Source organism: Tachysurus fulvidraco, chromosome 2, assembly GCF_022655615.1.
Source record: "Tachysurus fulvidraco isolate hzauxx_2018 chromosome 2, HZAU_PFXX_2.0, whole genome shotgun sequence".
Classification (NCBI taxonomy): domain Eukaryota; kingdom Metazoa; phylum Chordata; class Actinopteri; order Siluriformes; family Bagridae; genus Tachysurus; species Tachysurus fulvidraco.
Genome location: NC_062519.1, coordinates 12,634,094 through 12,654,553, shown reverse-complemented (window position 1 = coordinate 12,654,553; position 20,460 = coordinate 12,634,094). Strand labels below are relative to the sequence as shown.

Sequence of the window (20,460 nt, the reverse complement as noted above, 5' to 3'; positions counted from 1 at the left end):
TTAGCTCTTACTTTGGCATATATTTAGAGATATTTGCTAAGAACCATTCTTTGGATTCATCTTCCTACTCTGAATAGCCAGCCTAACTAACTATATAAAAGGTTCGAATTAAACCAAGTAATTCTCTGAGAAGATATGGAATGTGATACGAGATTACAGAACAGAAATGTTGAGAGAAGCTATACTACTTCTTTGTCTTTTTCAGCAGAATCTAAATCAGATGTGGGGGATGTGGTAGCCTAGTGGTTAAGGTGTTGGGCTACCAATCGGAAGGTTGTGAGCTCGATTCCTACATCCACCAAGCTGCCACTGCTGGGCCCCTGAGCAAGGCCCTTAACCCTCAATTGCTCGGTTGTACAAAAAATGAGATAAAATGTAAGTCGCTCTGGATAAGGGCGTCTGCTAAATGCTGTAAATGTAAATCAGCTTGACACTTTTCAAATCAGTGTTGTCAGGTCTCATGCAGTCTTCTCATTAGCATAAGCATGTAGTTAATATCAATATCCTTGCTGTAATATGTTATTGTTTTTATAGCATCAACTTACACAGGGACTTGTATGGCAGATGCACTGTGTTAAAATACACTGGTTTACATATTAAAGTTTACTTAAAAGCAGCATTTATTTAGCAGGATCTGTCGAGGATCCTGTGCTTCTGCAGTGGAACTAAGCTCTCTGACTCAGAGAAGTCTTCAGGAAAAAGAGAAATGCAGGTTCTCTGAAACATGACAAGCTGAATTTTTTTTGTCTCATTAACTAAGAGAGAGAGAGAGAGAGAGAGAGAGAGAGAGAGAGAGAGAGAGAGAGAGAGAGAGAGAGAGAGTAGGATGCTTATTTTATTGCTGCTATAATTTTGAAAGAAAAAATAAAAAAAAACTTGGTGAGAAAAATGCCTCTTGACTTGAAGAGGCACTATGTATGCATTTATTCATGCCATGTGGCAACTGAGCATAGCTAATCCAGGTGGGAACCCAGACCCATATAAACAGAAGAACTTCGAAAAACTCTTCTCAACCAGGAAAGTAAACCAAGCTCGGGTCTGAACCGGGCGTACTGGAGTGTGGGATGGCAACATTACCTGCTACACTACCAAACCTCCCATGTAATTCTAAAAACTGTTGCCGTTGCACAGCAATTACTGTTGTATAAAAGAAATTGCATATTTTGTGAAATGTTGATCACTGTTGCTTTATCAGCATGCCCTGTCAAATTGGATACTTAAATTTACTTTATTACATAAGATATAACTATAAAAAAAGGTCACAGTCTCTTTCCGGTACAATATAGACATGATTGTCATCCATTGCTTTGTGAAATAAAATTGATCAAGTGAGTTTGAGTGCAAACTGCCTAATTAGTGGTTAGCATGCTTGCCTTGTACCTCCAGGGTTGAGGGATTTGATCCCTGTCACCGCCCTGTGTGTGTGTGCGTGTGGGTGTGTTTGAGAGAGAGAGAGAGAGAGAGAGAGAGAGGTTACCTGTTCTTCTTTTTACTTTGGGGTTTCCTCCAGGTGCAAAGACATGAGTCGTAGGCTGATTAACATAAATTGTTCTTGTATACAAGTGTTGGTGTGATTTTGCCCTGTGATTGGTTGGTGCCCCTTCCAGGGTGTCGCCTACCTTGTGCCCCATGTCCCCTGGTATAGATGTCAGACTCCCTGTGACCCTGTGTCCAAGACTTCCAAAGCAAATGTCCAACATAGAAGAGAAATGTTTGCACCAAAGTAAGGAGAGGGCAGAAAGAGAACATTAAGCAGTTTCTTTAATAGGAAAAGGAACTTTTCTTGATGGAACTTGATTCGTAATTAGATGCTTCAAAATACTGCAAATGAATGCTTCTTTGATGTCCAGCTTCCTACAGCACACTTTCATTAATGTGAAAAACCCTGTCTTTATAAGTTTGAAAGAATGTCTGTGTCACCATCTCATTAAAGAAGCTTTTAACTGTATTTGGTACTCCAGACTATGGATCTGTGTTAAGATTAAAATAGATGTCCTTGCTGTGTAAGCTAGCATTAATCCCAGTAACTGTACAACAGACACTGTGTTTCTTTTTATATAATTCTGCATTGCATTCTTGACTCGCAGCCAGGCGGCTGGTAGTGTCGGCCTTTTAAAACGGTTTCAATATTTCATTATAGACTAAAGGTGGAATTTGCAGTAAAATTTTTCTGATATATGTTATGTTGTAGTAAACCCAAGACTGACCGTGTTGAGTGTAAGGAGAAGAGCTCGGAACATGCTTAAGGGGCATTTATTCATTTGGCAGTCACTTTTATCCAAAGTGACTTACAAGTAAGGCAGAATCCAAGCGCAGAGCTGAAAAACCTACTGCAAGCTGGTTGGCCTGTCAGCAGTCTTTCAGTAGACCAGTCGTGAAATAATGAGAAGTGTCACATACTCCAGTGCGTATGTCTGATCTTCTTAATCATCCGTGATCATCTGTCTGTTATACTTGGTGGATCTTGATGGTAATAAAGATCACAAACTGCATTTTACAGTTAACGGTCTTGCCAGTGTGACAGGAGATGGCAATCCTTCATCTACTGAAGGGGCTATGTACTGTTAGAATGCAGAAAGTATTACATCTGTTAGAATGTATCTGTTAGAATGCAGAAAGTATTACAGCAGATTGATTCAACTACTTGAATATCAGCTTATATCAGCCAAAGTTTATTTGCTGGTCTTAGCTATTCTCTCAGCCTGGTCTAGCTGGTGTTAGGCTGGTCCGGCTGGTGGACTAGTTGCTCTCATATCCTCAACTAGACTGGTTGAGCTAGTGTTGGCTGGTCAAGCTGGTGAGCCAGATATTCTCCAAAATTGGTCTAACTGATTGACTAGTTGGTCTCTTATCCTCATCTAGATGGTCCTAGGCTGGCCCAGCTGGCAAACTAGCTGCTCTCCTAGCGATGGTCTCAAAAGCCGATCTAGCTTGTGTTAGTCTGGCCCAGCTGATATGCTAGCAGATCTACCAGCCTGTTCTAGTTAGTGTTTAGCTAGTTGGTTGGTCTGTTTAACTCCCAGAATGACCTGGCTGCCAGGCTGACCAACAAGTCTGGGAAATGCTGCTTAGCACTAAGTGGCATTCAAAGATTAAGTGGCATTCAAAGATTGACATATTTTCATATTCATATCCATATTTTCTTGGGTTGTACATCTGTTTAAGAGGAGAGGTATCAGATTTGGGGTCTGAAATGATGAGGCCTCGAACCCTGAGAGGTTAGGGAGGTTCACCAGAGAAACTGTGATCTGTACTCCAACATAGTCATCAGGTTCCACTGTCTTGACGTAGTCTTAGCACTGGATGGTGTTTTCCAGCATGAAGTGCCTGCCCACATGCTTATCCTATTATATCCTATTGTTCTTGTTCAGAGAAGATCATCACAGGCTGATTTGTGGAAAAAAGGGCACATATTTCATAGGTGGGGCAGGTAGCTGAATTTCACCACCATTTTTAACAAGTCATATCAACAAACAGTCACCATCTAATCCTCTAATTTACTCATGTCTAGCTTTTCTACTTAGTTTGCTTTTTCTATCACCATCTCTTTCTCCCTGTCTTCACTGTTTATTCTCTCCTTCCCTCCCCTCCCATTTCCCTCACTCTCATTTTCTCACTCCTCAGTCCTGCGCCCAGTCGGCTGAGTTTTGCTCCGCTGGCCAGAGAAGCTCATTTATTCTTCAGCTTACTGTCATCCATCAGAGATATAGAGAGGCTCTCTCTTTTCATTGTGCACTCTCTCCTCCTCTTCTCTCCCTCCTGCTTGCTTCACATTGTTTGCTGCTCCAACCCAGGTTCTGCTATGCTACTTGCGACATGACCCACCCTTTTTTGAAGATTCACCTGCAGAATGGCATAAACGTTAACCCTTATATGTACCAGGTAGGAACAAGATATTAAAAAATTATCAGCTTTGGTTGTATGTTGTTTATGTTGTTGTTTTTGGTTGTCACATGGTGTCAGCTTGTTAGGTCTTGCCGAGTCCGGTAGGGTTGTGTCTAAGTTTGGAGTGGGATGTCCCTTAGGGAATTATTCCATGCCAACCATGTAGACGATTTTCAGTAGGCCTGTTTTACTTTCAACTTTTTTTTAAATTTTGTCAAGGAATCAAGCATGAAAATCATATTGCTAATTATTTCTGAACACTGGATATGCCTTTGTTATATAATGTAACTGAACACAATACCTAAAATCTGAATGTTTTATCACATGAAGTCTCACAAGTCTGGTATATTTTGCTTAGAACTGACGACTTTTACATTTATTTACTTAGTCAAGGTATTGCATATATTCTCAAATAACTATTGGAGACAAAACACTTTTTAAAAACCTTTATTAGACATTATGTCTGGAACAATTCATGCTGCAAAGTGCTCATTGTGTGTAATTTTTTTCTTACCGGAAATGAGTATACAATGTACAAACTACAGAATTAATAATAAATAAATAGGGAGAACATTCAGCTTAGCAAACACAAAAAGGATCAGGCACTTTGTGAGGTCATGGGTGAAATATCATCAAAGAAGACTGGTACATGCATTCAAACAACAAGTGAAAAAAGTCCAAAGGGGGAAACCCAGGAAAACACAATTATAGTTCAGATGAACTACAAAAACAACCAGACACTGGCTTAGTAACACTCAAGTGGGAGCACAGATGGAGACACAAATGTGTGTGTGTTTTGGGGAAGTTAAACAGTCCATACAGTGGATTATGAAAGAAGTAAGCTTTGGTAAGACCAGGGAAGTGCTACTGTAGGTCACCACATTCTTATAAGCATTCACAACTTGCAAGCAAACATTCTCTATCCATCCATCCATTTTTTGCACTGCTTATTAAGGGTCACAGGGGACTGTTTGGCAGGAGACTCTCTGAACAGGGTTCCAAACCATCACAGAGCACAATCACATAAGCACTCACACACCCATTCACACAAGACAATTTAGAGATGCCAGTCAGTCTATAACACTTGGCTTTGGACTGGGGTAAGAAACCAGAGATCCAGAGGAAATCCCCAAAGCATGGGGAGAACATGCAAACTCCACTCACACAATCCTGGTGATACGATGCAAATACTGTATGCTAACACTATTGATTTTACTTACTATAGTGCCGTGAAATTCTTGATTCTGATTGGTCAGAAGGTGAACAGCAGCTCTGACAGTAGCTATACTGATCTATTCTGCTTAAACAGTGATGTGTATGATGGACAAGTTTAAAAAAGATAGCTTGTGTAATGGAAGATATGGTGAAGTTTTCATCAAGATGATTATTTAGCATTTTTCAAAGGAGTCTTCTCTGTCAGCATTTTGTTATAGCCAGGTGTAATGCTCTACGTTTTCAGATAGGGGAAGATCTTTAAGATCGATGACTCAGTGTTTTGCGGAAGATTGCAAGCTGCATGTTTTTAAGAAGTAACTTAATGACAGAGTAAACGAGAGACACTGCTAGGAGATTCAATGTTTATATCTGATTAACTAGATTGTTTTGTGGACGTTCATATTGTTATGTGGACATATTTATGTGTCGTAAATAGAGAAAAAAATAAAATAAATGTATTCATTGGCAAATTTCTGTGGTATAAGAGAAATAAAACATTTCCTCCAGTGTGTAATACAGCTGCAATATGGTATTGTCTCTGCATCATGCAGTTTTAGTAAGTTCTTCTAGCAACGTTTTTCTCAGCTATATGACGTAAGTGATGATGCATAGAGTGAGAGGCAGGATGTGTGAAGAGATGCAGTTGCTCTAGAAACGTAGTGATAAAATGCTGACGAGTGAATCATCTCAGCTCTGACTGTCACTGCACCATCTGTCAGTCACAGCTTTGCTACTGCAGCATCGCTGCACACCTTATATTCTTATTTTTTGCTGAGGTTTCCGCTCAGAAAACCGAAAGCAAATGCTCAGCTGAGAGCCATTATGTTTGTGGCATGCAGGGATAATCGTTTTATTTCTATCAAGACAAATCTATAGATAAAAAAAAAAAAGAGAGAATTTTGGAATGTTACAGTGACACAGCGATCTCATCGCTAATACAACACTTTTCACAACGGGGTAGAGGAACGTAGCAGTAGAAGCAGCTCTTTTCACATTCTGGTGCAAAAGTGTACAGTGTGAATTAATGAGAGAATATTACAACTAGTTACTTGATTGACTACAGACACCAAATCAGAAATTAAACACAGTGTGCTTCATATCATATGCTTTGTACAGTCACAGAAACCATGCATCTTGTATAAACAGTAGTTACAATATTTCAGGGGAAATAATAATAATAATAATAATAATAATAATAATAATAATAATAATAATAATAATAATAATAATAATAATGTGAAATAGTGAGGAAAAATTTGTCAAGTCAAGCAAAGAGGAGACAGATTTAGTTTTATGTCAGACAATCAAAGGCAAAAAAAAGTTTAGAAAGCTGTGAAATATAGCAATGCCTGCTTGGGCACATAATGGAAGACATGTCTTCTTTTTTCTCACTGATATGAAAGCATGAGTCAATCTGGGTGCTGTATTTGGTCAATCATGGTTGTTGATGGCGCAAATATTCAAATAAGAATGTTAAGCCAGGGATTAGGGATGCACAGTGTCAGACTGTAAACAGCCAGGATTAAGTGTTAACCCTGGATAAAGTTTGAACAGTGTGAAATGTCAAGCAAGATAACACAGGATTCTGTTTACCCAGAGTTTACAATCACCCAAGGGAAATATTTCAAGTGTGGAAAGCCCTGTAAGTAAAAATGTGTGAAAGGTTTACTGTCAATAAAGTCAGTAAAGACAGAATGCAATAAAAAAATATATAGTTTATCAAGCACAGTATTAGTCAGACCTTTGCAATTGCAGGCTTTTATTAATTCCAGCACACAATCAAAATAAGTATGAAAGTGTGTGTAAAAAATAAACCATAACACAGCAATGAATGAGAAGTAAGCTAATTCAAAATCCCTCTTTTTTTTCTTCTTTTCTACTGCCTTGACTCTGTGATGCAGTATCTGCACACACACTTCGAAATGTGTGCTTTTATGTTTTAAGATTAAGACTTTTGGTATAGATATTCAGTGTTTGGCGCTAAGTGATGTGTGTGTGTTAGTGTGTTGCATTAATTTTATACATTGAAGTTGTTTTGTCTCTCAGAAGTGTCTTAAAATGAATTGTCCATCAGCACTGTTGTGTCTTTATATCCTGCACTATTACTGAGATGAATGATCCATAGTAAAGTGAGGAAAAAAACTATTTGTGCGTTAAAAACTCTACACACCTCATCTAGAAGAAATCGCTGCATTTAGCTGAGCATACATTCCCCCATCAGGCTCTGTTTATTAAACTAGTATTTTTTTATTATTATTATTATATAATTTTCATTATTATAATGCTCTATTTTTTGCTCTTTGCCATTAACAAATAAGGTTAATTAATGCTGGAGCATTTTAATAGTACTATGTATTGTCTTAGGTGTCTGGATATCATTGATGATATTATGTGGTACCCAATGGCATCAACTGTAAATCAGTACTACTGTAAATTAGTTCGCAATTGAACTAGGTACATAAGCTAGCAAGTTTACCTTTGTAAATTAGCTTGTGACATTAGCTAGCTAGTTAGGTATCGTAAATGTTGTTACATTAGCTAGCTAGTTAGGATTTGTAACTTTGTAGCTTGTTATTTGCTGTTTACTTTTGAATACTTGTGTGTTTTCCAATGTAGATACAGTACTTTATGATGTTTATTCAAGTAGATTTTTGCCTTAATGCATTTAATTGACTAAGATTTTGACACAGTATCCATGCTCTTATGTTCAGTTTTGCTGCAGTTCATTCACTCCTGAATTTACTAATGTGTATATAGAGAAAAATACATTCGGTTTCAGGTGTATTTAAAGTTTGTGCTTGATATATGAATGTGTCTAAGTATACATGATGAGACGCACAATAGGTGCCAAGTACAGAAGTTATTACTTTATTTTTACAGGTAACACTACACCTCTGGTGGGGGCTAAATATACAGATTTATTCATATCAACTCACCTCAAAGCTCATGTGTGACATATATAACTATATATAAATTTTGCACTTAGCTAAACCATCTGGTGATGGCGTTGGTTAACTGAACATTGCTTATTTATTTATTTATTTATTTATTTATTTATTTATTTATTTATTTATTTATTTATTTATTATCTGTTTTGCTGCATTTTCTCTCACATTTCAGGATCACACTGTATCATTAATGAGCTGGTGCGCAAATCCGACCCATGTGTTGTGGCACAAGGCTGCAGAAAGAGATAGAGAAATATGCCCATGTGCTTAAGATGAACTTGATGCAAAAACTTTTTAGTTGCATCCATCTGTGTGCATAAGTGTGTATGTTATGACAGAAAATCATGACTAGATAGTGCATGTGTAAGTTAATTGTTTTGTGTCTGTAGCCATATGTGAACCTCCAAGTTGGGAGATGTTAATCAATAACATTTGCAGTAATTTGATTGCCTATTGTGTGTGTTCTGAGAATGGCCTCACAATGTTGTTACACTAAACACACCTTACTAAACCCTCATGTATGTTCATATCAGGTTATGACCTACTTTACTTTTTCTTCTATTAATACACCTTTAAAACCTTCATCACTGAACAACCTATTACCTGACACAAAAATGTGAAATACCCAGAGGAACGTTTCACTGGCACAGGGGAGAACAGGCTCAGACTGTAACCCGAGTTAATGATCAAACCTGGGACCATGGAGCTATGAGGAGGCAAGACTATCATCATGCTGCCATTTCAGTTGCAATTTGTAAAGATGTTTTGTTTTAGACATATTATAACAGGTATAGCATTATAACAGATTGACAAATTATATAACTTATGTTTAGGGTTCACTTTCCCAAACTACTTATATGCTTAAAATGGGCTTTAAAATAAAAACAACATTACTTTTGATGACATGGAATAACTTGTGGAAATACAGTATGTCGATGTCGAAGGTTTATTCATCTGATTGTTACATGCCTAATGGACCATTTTCTCAGCAGGAAAGGTTTTTAAGTTAAAATGACTTTTGGCTCTGGTTCTGTCTCAGCTTTGATAATCAGTGCCCTTGTATCTATCCATTTTTTAAGCACAGGTTTCTTAGACTAGCTTGCCCTTCTTTGCCCATCAGAACATGTGACTCTAATCCCTTCTGATACCTAAAGAGAAGCTTCCAGACAGAGCGATCCATTATCTGCTAATTTAGTCCAGGCACACTTGAAAAAGACCATGTGGTCAGTCAGATTTAAGAATAAAGTTTAATTACTTATAGTTATGCGTTTTTTTTTTTTACATTTACCTTCCTTACATTGTGAACTCAGTTTAGATTGAATGATGTACATTGAGTGTGTTCAATTCACATAAACCAATTACATTGTAAAATATCAAGAGGATGTTGGAAACTAAAGCATGTATGGTAGAATAGTGCAGTAGTAATGTACCGTATAATGTGTTGTGGGTTTAATTCTCAGTTCAAGTGAGCATGGTGTATTATTTTATTCAAATATTGTGTTGTTTAATTGGGTGGAATTGATGTACATGTGAAATTGAAATGAAATATGGTGCACAAATACTTACATTTGATGTTCAATGTTTGATGTTGTATTATAACTGGAGACTTTTCAGGACAGATTTACTTTTTCCTTTCCTGTTTTTCAGTAACATGAAAAGCTGACATTTCTATGCTTTTCTCTAGTCATTCATAATTAAAAAAATTATATATTGCTTTAGGATGTGCTTTTTCTGTGACAGTACAGTAACTACACCAGCTTACGTATGTAACCCAGTTCCCTGAGAAGGAAAATGCACATCCTGAAGCAGGACCGATTTACTTTGTCCTTTCCTGTTTTTCAGTAACATGAAAAGCTGAAATTTCTATGCTTTTCTATAGACATACACACACACACACACACACACACACACACACACACACACACACACACACACACACACACACAAATATATATATATATATATATATATATATATATATATATATATATATATATATATATATATATATATATATATATAGCTTTAGGATGTGCTTTTTCTGTAACAGTAACTACACCAGCTTACGTATGTAACCCAGTTCCCTGAGAAGGAAAAACGAGGCGTGGCACTGATGTGAAATCATTCCGATTTGTGACAAAGCAAAGCTTTATGAAACCTGGTGTAGTTCCCTTACATGGGAACTCGACACCATGTCATGGCTGACTCTTTAGGAACAATAAATACCAACTCATGGGGAAGAGGGCAGAAGGCCTGCAGAAAGATTGGAAGACTGGCTATTTTGGAATGTTCACCACCCAGGAGCAGACCCTAGGCAGGAGGAGGCAATTGATAGGGCCTGTAGAACTCCACCTCCCAATCATGTTCTCTGGAGGGTAAATTGCTCACATCAAAAGAAAATTCGTCTCTACCTAGGGCAAGAGCTGGTGTGCCAATCTGAACAGAGGCCACAAACGCAGACCATCCTAACAACTGAGGGGACCACCAAAGGTAGTGTTTCAGCACTAGAAACATGGCCTCCATTTTCAAACACTCTGTGTACCATGACAAACAGGAACCCTTCCAAATGCCATGAGCAGGGTGGCCGTCTAGGTCCCCAACCCAAGAGAGGCATCAATCGAAAGATTTTTGTGACAATGACACACCCCATGAGTGGGACCCAAGGTGAGAATGGTTTCTGACCACATAAGAAGGTAATAACCCCCTATTTCTGAGCCAGCATCGAAACAGTGTCATGGGTAGCAGACACAGGAATAGCTTTGGCCGCCATGCTATGTCGCTTGACTTAGCCAAAATGGGTTTGGTCTATGCCAACAACAGTGGGCAGCACACCTTTAAAGGAGGACAGGAGCACAGACTTTCTCCATGCAGCCGATGAAAGCGAGAGATCGCTTCAACCTTAGACATTGCAGCATACCTCTGTTCATCTAGGCCCACAATGGCTGAATAGTTAGTAGTGGCCAAGAAGAACAAGCAGGCAGATAAAGTATTATTCATAGGTATACACTTAGGTGTTGAGGTCTGGAGAAAATGGGAGACATCTGCATGAAGGTGGAAGGCAGCGTGACGTTAGGTACTGTAGTGGTCATCAAGCTTAGAGCAGACAGTCGTACCGTTTTCATCAGGCCAGTCTTAACTAATACAGCATGTGTAATCACCTTCAGGAGCACATTAAACACCACGGAATGCAGTGGCAATTTGACTGCTGCTTGCTTGCTATATATTGGTTATGCGGACAACCTTATATCCTCATCCATGTCGGGAGAATCGCAAAGCAAGCTCAGCAAGCCAAAGCAGAGGTATTTAAGTCAGCTGAGAGCCACGAGAAAGGAATGCATCCATCTCTCATTCAACTTCCGCTAATTTGACCTGCGACCTACCAGAGCGGAAGTGGAGAAATTGCCAATCAAACAACACAGAGAAAATGTGAGTCTCCCCGTAATATAGCAGAGGCACGCATGCATGCACTTTCTGAACTGCTTGCTCGCCATCTTTTCTAATCTTTGATATATATCTTTTTTCCCTTCTCTAGACAGACAGGACAAACATACATAGAGCACTTTCTGAAGACAAAGAAGCTGCAGTATTATGACGTAGATGCCATATTATGACCCGAGCTAATAAATAGATGTGACATCACCATCATGACTTTCATTATATTCTTCTTGAAACACTCATGACTGTGTTTTGTTCCTTTCATAAATATGATGTTAAATAAAATCTACTGACCAAGTTTAGAACAGTTTCTTAAGAGAGATAGACATTCCAAATTATCATTGGGGTCTAAAGGAGCTTGTCTTTCTCTCTTACTTTCTGGCTATGAAACAAAGAGCAATAATCGTTCAGGTGAAAATGAAAACCTTTTCAACAAGCCTTCTGAATACCGGATACATTTGCAGCACAGGGTGAAAGAGTCAAAGAATATGTGCAATTATTTAGTAGCAGCAATATATTATAGATTTATAACAGATATACACTCCTCAGACACTTTAATAGGAACATCTGCATAAAGCAGGGAATTGCAAATAATAATGCAGAAACAAGCCAAGAGCATCAGCATTGGGGAAAAAATGTGATTTCTATGACTTTATCTGTGGCAGAGATATCGGTCCCAGATATTTTGGTTTGAGTATTTCAGAATCTGCTGATCATCTTGGATTTTTACACACTGCAGTTTCTGAAGATACATACAAGCTCTCACCCATACGAATTCAGATTCCTGTCCTCTGCTGAAGCTCAATCATCTTGATGCGCTTCATTGTGTTCTAAGATGCTTACTGCCCACCACCATAAAGACTGCCTAGTTGCGTTACCATCACATTTCCTGCTCAAACAAGTCTGGACATTTTCCTCTGACATGTATCATCAACAAGCCTTTTTTTCTGCCTGGTGATAAAATTCATGGTCATAGCTTTTTCTTGATTTTCTGCTTACTAATAAGAGCTTCAATCAGCCAGCAGCTTTTTTTTTTTTTTAAATCTAATCCAATCAAATGTGGCTGATCCAAACAGGGTAAAAAAAAAACAACTCTGAACAGTGTCTTTTCCCAAAAATATTTACTTTGGGAAAGACTGTTCTTATGTTCTATGATGTAGCGTTTTCAAGTTATCCAACTCAAGGTTAGATGTTTTGTCTTCTATGATGCTTTTCTGCTCAAGACAGCTGTAAAGAGTGATTATTTGAGTTACTATATCCTTCCTGGCAACTCAAACTACTCTGGCCAGTTCCAACTGTAATTATTTTTTGTTGTTGTTACCACCAGGTGAAAATCCCCAGAGGTCAGCAGTTACTGAAATGCTTAAACCTGGAATCAACAACCATTTCATGATCAAATTGAAAGACATTACAAACTTTACCCATTTTGCATAATTTGACGCAGTGATGCATCAAATGAAATGAAAGCATAGAAGCTTTTTTTTTAGCACATATACATTACAACACAGTGGAATTCTTTTCTTTACATAGCCTAGCTTAGGAGGTTGGGGTCAGAGCACAGGGGCAGCTACTGTACACTGGAGCAGGGAGTGATACGGGCCTTTGCTCGATTTCCCAACAGTAGCAGCTTTGCAGTACTATGGCTTGAATGCAGATCTTCTGAGAAACAATCCAGACCCTTAACCACTTGAGCCACCAGTGCCCATGTGCTCTTTTCATAAAATTGGTTGTTTGGATAGCTGCATAAATGTGAAATGGGGCCGATGCTCCTAATAAAGTGTATAGAGTGTACATACTTCATGTTGTACTTGCAGCCATCACTTTCACTGGTCACAAGAATCAAATACCAAAACTATAAAAAAAAAAAAAAAATTGGAGATGGAGACACTAAAATCTCAATATTTTCATTATGAAATTAATGTGTAGCCCTCAGCTACAAAGAGCACCACATTTTGAGAGAAACTGCTTAAAGTATAATGAAAATGATGCTGTTAGAATTTCCCCCAGGCGCATTTGTGTACGAAACTAGATCTTATTGAGTTTTCAAAACTTCCGGACTATTCGGGGCGATTCTAGCAGCATGCAGTCATCACTGTGAACCTATTATTATCATCATTGTTACAGTCTTGTTATTCCCTAGGACTTTGTTCTGACTGTCTTTATCTCAAGAATAGAAATAAAACCGTCACTTAAACTCACTGTTAAATGGAGATCAAAGCTCATATTTATTATTCAGTGAAGTGGAATTGTTCAGTGAAACAGGCTCATTTGTGAGGGATGAGGGAAAGATCAAACATTACAGCATCTATCTATCTATCTATCTATCTATCTATCTATCTATCTATCTATCTATCTATCTATCTATCTATCTATCTATCTATCTATCTATCTATCTATCTATCTATCTATCTATCTATCTATCTATCTATCTATCTATCTATCGTCTGTAGTGCTTATTTTACACAGGATTACAGGGTACTTGGAGCCTGGGGGACTGGGGCACAAGGTGGGGGGGCATCCTGGCACACTACAGACAGTTTAGAGATATCAATCAACCTACAACACATCACGTCTTTGGACTGAGGGAGGAAAACGGAGAACCGGGAGGAAAGCCCTGAAGCACAGAAGAATATGCAACATTACAGTACATTGTGGGTTAATACTTACATAGTGATGATAATGGGAATATAATTAGATAGGACTGAAAGCCAGAAATGATTACAGAAAAAAAATAGCTTTTGAAGTGACAAACAAACAAACAAACAAATAAATAAATACATATTATTTTGAATGTTGTGTTATTTCCTAACTAAATGTTTTGTCCTTATTGTTAAGATTTCAATATTTTTAAATACAGTATTTTTATTTATTACATTTGTATTAATTTATATGTATTTATTTATTTAATTCATTTATTTTACAGTAATGTTTTTAACTATCTACAAACATCAGATCGAATTTCATTGTATGAAATAAGCTGCCTTTGTGGCAGTGAAAGTTGCATTTTGTACATTTTATAAAAGTAATTTATCACGTTTTATGTTTCTTTTTTGCACTGAGTGGCTTTGCAGAGGCAGAGTATGACCAAATCTCCTACTCTTAGACTGCACTCTTTTCGTTGATTTATACTGCCTTCATTCCTTAATCCCACAGCTTTTAGAGAACACACAGAGAAAAATCCCTCAAGTTGTTGGAGCTCAGGCTGAGCCGCAAAGCTGAATAATGTCACTTTTCGAGTTTCTCGTCTCCCATTTTTATCTCTTGGAGGTGCTGCATATGAAATCCACTGAAGACCGAAAGCCTTTTTAAGTGATAGCTTGTTTGAAAGTGTACAAACTTTCTGTTTTGTGGAAAAAGTGATGCTGTGTTCAGTTAGGAGAGAGTTTGATGACTTATTCCTATGTTAAACAAAGCATTTTCTAAAATGAGCGTCAAAAACCATTGCTAGATGTGGATGTGTCCAGTGACTTTTCACTTTTTCAGACTACCATTCACTACCAAACTACAGTAGGGTGCTCTGCTCTGTGAGTTTGTGTGTTCTCCCCATGCTTTGGGGGTTTCCTCTGGGTAATCTGGCTTCCTTCACCAGTCCAGAGATTCATCTCTAAGTGTGAGTGTGGGTATGATTGTGTCCACTGCCTTGTGTTCCGAGTCATCCAGGCTTTCTGTTACTAGGTAGTACAGGTGGTCTAGAAGATAGATTGGTGGATGATTGATGGATAGATGGATGAATAGATGGATGTATTGGTGGATGAATGGATGGATATATGGATGGATGGATGGATGGATGGATGGATGGATGGATGGATAAATAGATGGATTGATGGATAGATTGGTGGATAGATTTGTGGATGGATGGATTGGTGGATGGGTGGATAAATTTAACCCAGGCTAAATTTTTTTACAATCTGTTAATTTGTTTAAGGTAACATTTTTACATTTTTATTACCCCTTGACAACAAACAAACACACCAAACTATTTTCTAGCTTTCTCCTCTCTCACTGCCTTCTTTCTCTCTATCACTGGTTCAGCTAGTTAAGAACACAACACAATGTAACTGTTAAACCATTCCACAGCCTTTTCTTTTCTGCTGTAACCGTGGAGTGTGTCGAATGTACACAGCAGTGCTAATGTGGCATAAAAGTTGATACAGTTGCCCCATACAGTTGCCTCAGAGTTAATTATAGAGAGAAAGTAACATTCTGATACACCAGAATGCCTTCTACATGGAAAATTACCAGACAGGAGCAGAAACACGCTAATGCTCTAATCCTAATTTTTTTTTGTGTGGGAGGTCAAACAAGCTTAAACTCACCATTTTTGGAAGGTATAATTCTAGTTTGTTTAAAAAAAATAGCCCTTTTAAGATTGTCTTGCAGCATAAACTAATCCCAAAGAATTTCTAAAAACATCACTGTTATATCCATGCTGCTCCTTAGAGTGCATCTGTAATGAAATGTCTGCATTATATATTTAAATCTTAATGGATTTTGAAACTTCATGAGCAAGTTTTTAGCAGGTTTGTATTCCTGAAATGACCAGAATGATTCAATTATACATGTCAATGGTCTCACAGTAATGCATCATCAACTACAATAACTATATATAACTTCATGTTATTTGCAATATGTTTATTTAAGTTATAAATGAATAAGTTATAATGAAGTTAGTCTGGTAAGATAGAAGAGGATTTTACGATGATATTGCTTTAAAATGAGATGAGGTTGGGGAAACATCCAGAACATGAAGGCTGAGCGAGTAGAAAGCTGTAGGCTTTAGGAGACTGAGCCATTTGGATAGAGCAGTAATTACACTGTACGGGTCAGTGAATGGCAGTGTGGGATGGATCAGTGGCATGTGTGTAAACGCTGCAGAAAAATTCAAGAATGTATAAGCCATATTTCAGTGTTATTGTTATTAAGTATAAGTTGATCTGTAAGTATTTTTTATCACTAAACTGGATATACATTACTTCAAACTGAATTTGCACAACATGCAATTCTATTTTTTTTTCTGTTTTTCTACTGCAATCATGTTTTTAGAATAGAATATGATCAAGATGGATCTGTTTTATTGGTTCTCTGCTTTTGTGGCTCATTCACTCCAAGGATCAACTCCAAAGGCTTTCTCATATGCTTTTCTGCTCATCATGGTTATTATTTGTTGTTAATTAATAGAGTTGTTATTTGAGTTACTAAACTAGTCTGGGTACTTCAGCGTGTTTCTTCTGCCCACCGTCACTCACAGGATTGTGTTTGTGTGTGAATATGTGTGTGTGTGTGTGCGTGTGTGTGCATGTGTGTGTGTGTGTGTGTGTGTGTTTGTGTGTGTGTGTGTGTGTGTGTTTTTGACACCATTCTGTGTACACACTAGAGACTGTTGTGTGTGAAAGTCCTAGGAGATCAGCAGTTTTTAAAGTACTCAAATAAGCCTGTCTGAAAACTATGCAAAATTACTGAGCTCACATATTTCCCTCATCTGGATATGAGATCAATGTGCCATTTTCTGCTTTTTAATAAGAGGTACAGGGGTAAACAATCAGTTTTAAAAAATCTTTAACTTGTATGAGTGAGTCTGTGCTTCTGATTGGCTGAAAGGAACGGAAACCGATGTTGCTTTTCTGCTGTTGTAGTACATCCACCTCAAGGTTTGGTGTGCATTCTGAGATGTTTTTCTGTTCACCACGGCCATAAAGAATGATTATTTGAGTCCTCTAACTAGTCAGACTAACCAGTATTTCTGAACAAAGCATTTTCAGCCACAAAACTCTTGCTTGCTCAATGTTTTTTCTTTTCCCACAATTCTGTGTAAACTCTAGTGTGAAAATCCCAGCAATTTCTGAAATATTTACAGCAGTCCACATGAACCATGTCACAAATAAAGTCACAGATATCACACTTTTGTTTCATTCTGATGTTTGATGTGACATAAACTGAAGCTCTTGAACTCTATCTGTATAAAGTTGTTACGCATTGCACTGCTGCCACGTGATTGGCTGATTAGATAACGGTAAATGTGTAATCTTCCTATTATGTTGGGCAGTAAATACAGTATACATTTCTGCTAAAGTTCAGTTACTTACTCGTTAATTAGAATAAATGTACCTTTATTACCATTATCTGCTTGTACAATAACCTGTGTACTATACATCCTGTTCTTGGGAAAACATCCAAGAATTTCCAATGTTACCGAAACTGAGATCGTACTCCAATACACTGGGTATTAGACAAAGGAAATTAAGCAGTTTTGCATGAAATTAATCATATCGGTATCGAACATTATACTGTATGCCAGGAGTCGGCAGTAGGGGTTTAATGAGCAAACAACAGTGCTTAGAGATCAATATGAGTATTCAGACGGTAGTTAAAATAGGTTTATCAATACATATATGGTAAAATGCATAATGGGTGTTTTATAAGCAAAATCTCATTATCAGAATTTCTCTCTCTCTCTCTCTCTCTCTCTCTCTCTCTCTCTCTCTCTCTCTCTCTCTCTCTCTCTCTCTTTCTCTGTACAGGAGTTTACATCACTAACGAAGGAGTTGAGTGCATGCCGGGAGCAGCTTTTGGAGAAAGAGGAGGAAATCTCCGAGCTTAAAGCAGAAAGGAACAACACCAGGGTGGGTGTCTGTGTATGTGTGTGTGAGAGAGACAACGGAAGAGAACGAGAGGGAGAAGGAGAAACAGTGGGATACAGATAGAAAGAGAGGAGCAAAAGACAGAAAGTGAGAGAAAATAGAGAATGTGTGTGTGTGTGTGTGTGTGTGTGTGTATGTGAGAGAGAGAGAGAGAGAGAGAGAGAGAGAGAGAGAGCTACACCTGTCTTACATTTCACAATACTGTCATAGAGAGAGACTGTGTTTAACTACTTGAGCTCAAGATTAAGGCCTTGAACCTTAGGTGTAACTGCACGTCATTCAAAAGCCACGCCGATACAATTTAACGCTATTGATTTGCACACATCAGAATAAGATAACGTGATGTAACTGTTAAGTAAAACTATTATTGATGGCTGGCCAGTTTTTTTTAGTAGTATTTTTGATGTAAATTTTTAATATGAATGGAATATATAATAAATGAATAAACAGTTTCCTCAGAAAGCAGTATAGCATGAATACAGATTTCCTGTATAGCTCCTCCTAGAACATTTGGAGTGCTTGGTGTCGCGTCACGAACGCTCTTTAAGGATGACGGTGGTGAAGAGACAGGCTCCTCCACCCTCTGGAGTCTCCAGTGAAGTGGAGGTGCTTAAGGCTCTCAAATCTCTGTTTGAGCACCACAAAGCCCTGGATGAGAAGGTATGACATTACTATAGTGCTTCAACTGTGAACTTTTGATCTGACTAAAATACTAAGAAATATTTGGAGTGTTGTGTGCAAGTCCTTCACAGAGATCATTTTTATTTAGCCTTAAACCACTTTTTACTATTATCATAATAATGCTGCTAATGTTGAATGTGAGTGTGAGTTCAAGTACTTGTCCTGTCGTAGGTGCGGGAGCGGCTGCGCGTGGCGCTGGAGAGAGTGACAACACTAGAGGGTCAGCTGGTAGCCGCCAATCAGGAGGTACATGTGTGTATATTTGTCTTTTGTGATGACAGTTTTCACAAGAACATATTTTTCAGCATTTATATTATGAATTTCATTGATTAATATATTGTCTGAATACATTTTACCCCAATAATATAATTTTTATAAAAAAGCTTTTAATGAATACTTATTTTATGACTACAAATTCACAGTACCATGTCGAAAGATGTGGCAACCCAAAAGCAACAAACTAAATAGGTTAATTTATACACACCCCCACGCAAACTTTAGCCAACTGCATGTAAGGATAAACCATACTTGTAAACCTTGTGTATCAGTTAGAAATATGGTGACGGATAAAGGAAGTCATCTGATTGTCGATGAATTGACTAATCAACTAATTATTTGACGATTATATAAATAACAGGTTTATTCTTTGCAAAATACTGAGTTGACCCTTACTCTACTCTACTCTTTTTGAATAACCTACAGAATTTTGCCTCACGGCACAGTAGCTCGCATGTCCAATAAAATGTTGTTTGTAAACAAAAAACTGTAATTGATGGGAAACAATGGCATGTTATAGAAGTGCTTTCCTATAGTTTTATTTGATGTAAAGCTTTATTTCTGTCACTTTGTCTTTGCACATAGAGACTGTTATTTTCAGTGGCATGTAATTTTTGTTTTGCTTTTTCTCAGCAAAACCACAAAAAGATCAGCCATGAAAAAAGGGAAAATGTAGAAAATATATATAAAAAAAACATATAGAAAATGTTGTTGTTGTGCTTCTTTGAAATACTTCTTAGAAGTGCAAATATGTAGACAGGAAATACTGTATTTTAGAAAAACAATACAAACTTTTTTTGGACATTGCTTGAGTGAGCATCTGGGTCAAATCCTGCAATTCAGCTGAATCATTAAGCATTCACTCTGTGTGTGTGTGTGTGTGTGTGTGTGTGTGTGTGTGTGTGTGTGTGTGTGTGTGTGTGTGTGTGTGTGTGTGTGTGTGTGTGTGTGTGTGTGTGTGTGTGTGAGTGTGTGAGTGTGTGTGTGTGTGTGTGTGTGCTTGAGAAAGTGTGGCCTTTGCTCCCAGTAATGAGTTCAGATGATCTTTACCCTTGTCTTTTGACTATTTATGTTTGACCTCGACTATTTCTTCAATTGATTTCATTCTGATATAATTATCAGGTGGTAGGTGTGTGTGTGTGTGTGTGTGTGTGTGTGTGTGTGTGTGTGTGTGTGTGTGTGTGTGTGTGTGTGTGTGTGTGTGTGTGCGCGTGTGTGTGCGTGTGTGTGTGCGTATGTATGTGTGTGTTTGTGTGTGTGTGTGTCTGACTTTAACACTCAGGTTCAAATTAAAAGTGAGTTTATAAAGGTTATTGTTGAGCAAGCTATTTTGAGGCTTGTTCTACTTTTTAGGAAATCTATAAAATGGCTTCCTTTTCAGT

The 20,460-nt window shown here is 37.8% G+C and overlaps 1 protein-coding gene across 8 annotated transcripts in view; it reads left to right on the top strand.

Moving 5' to 3' along the window:
* Nucleotides 1-20,460, top strand: part of ppfia4 (PTPRF interacting protein alpha 4) — a 93,317-nt gene that overhangs the window by 46,172 nt on the left and 26,685 nt on the right. For 7 of the 8 annotated variants that reach the window (XM_027144240.2, XM_047810575.1, XM_027144238.2 and 4 more), the window contains exons 2-4: nt 18,002-18,103; nt 18,617-18,781; nt 18,974-19,048. In XM_027144240.2, coding sequence (XP_027000041.1) covers nt 18,002-18,103; nt 18,617-18,781; nt 18,974-19,048 — 342 coding nt within the window. Of the gene's footprint in view, nt 1-3,640; nt 3,883-18,001; nt 18,104-18,616; nt 18,782-18,973; nt 19,049-20,460 lie in introns of those variants that run through there. The other variant, XM_047810576.1, reaches the window with a different exon arrangement.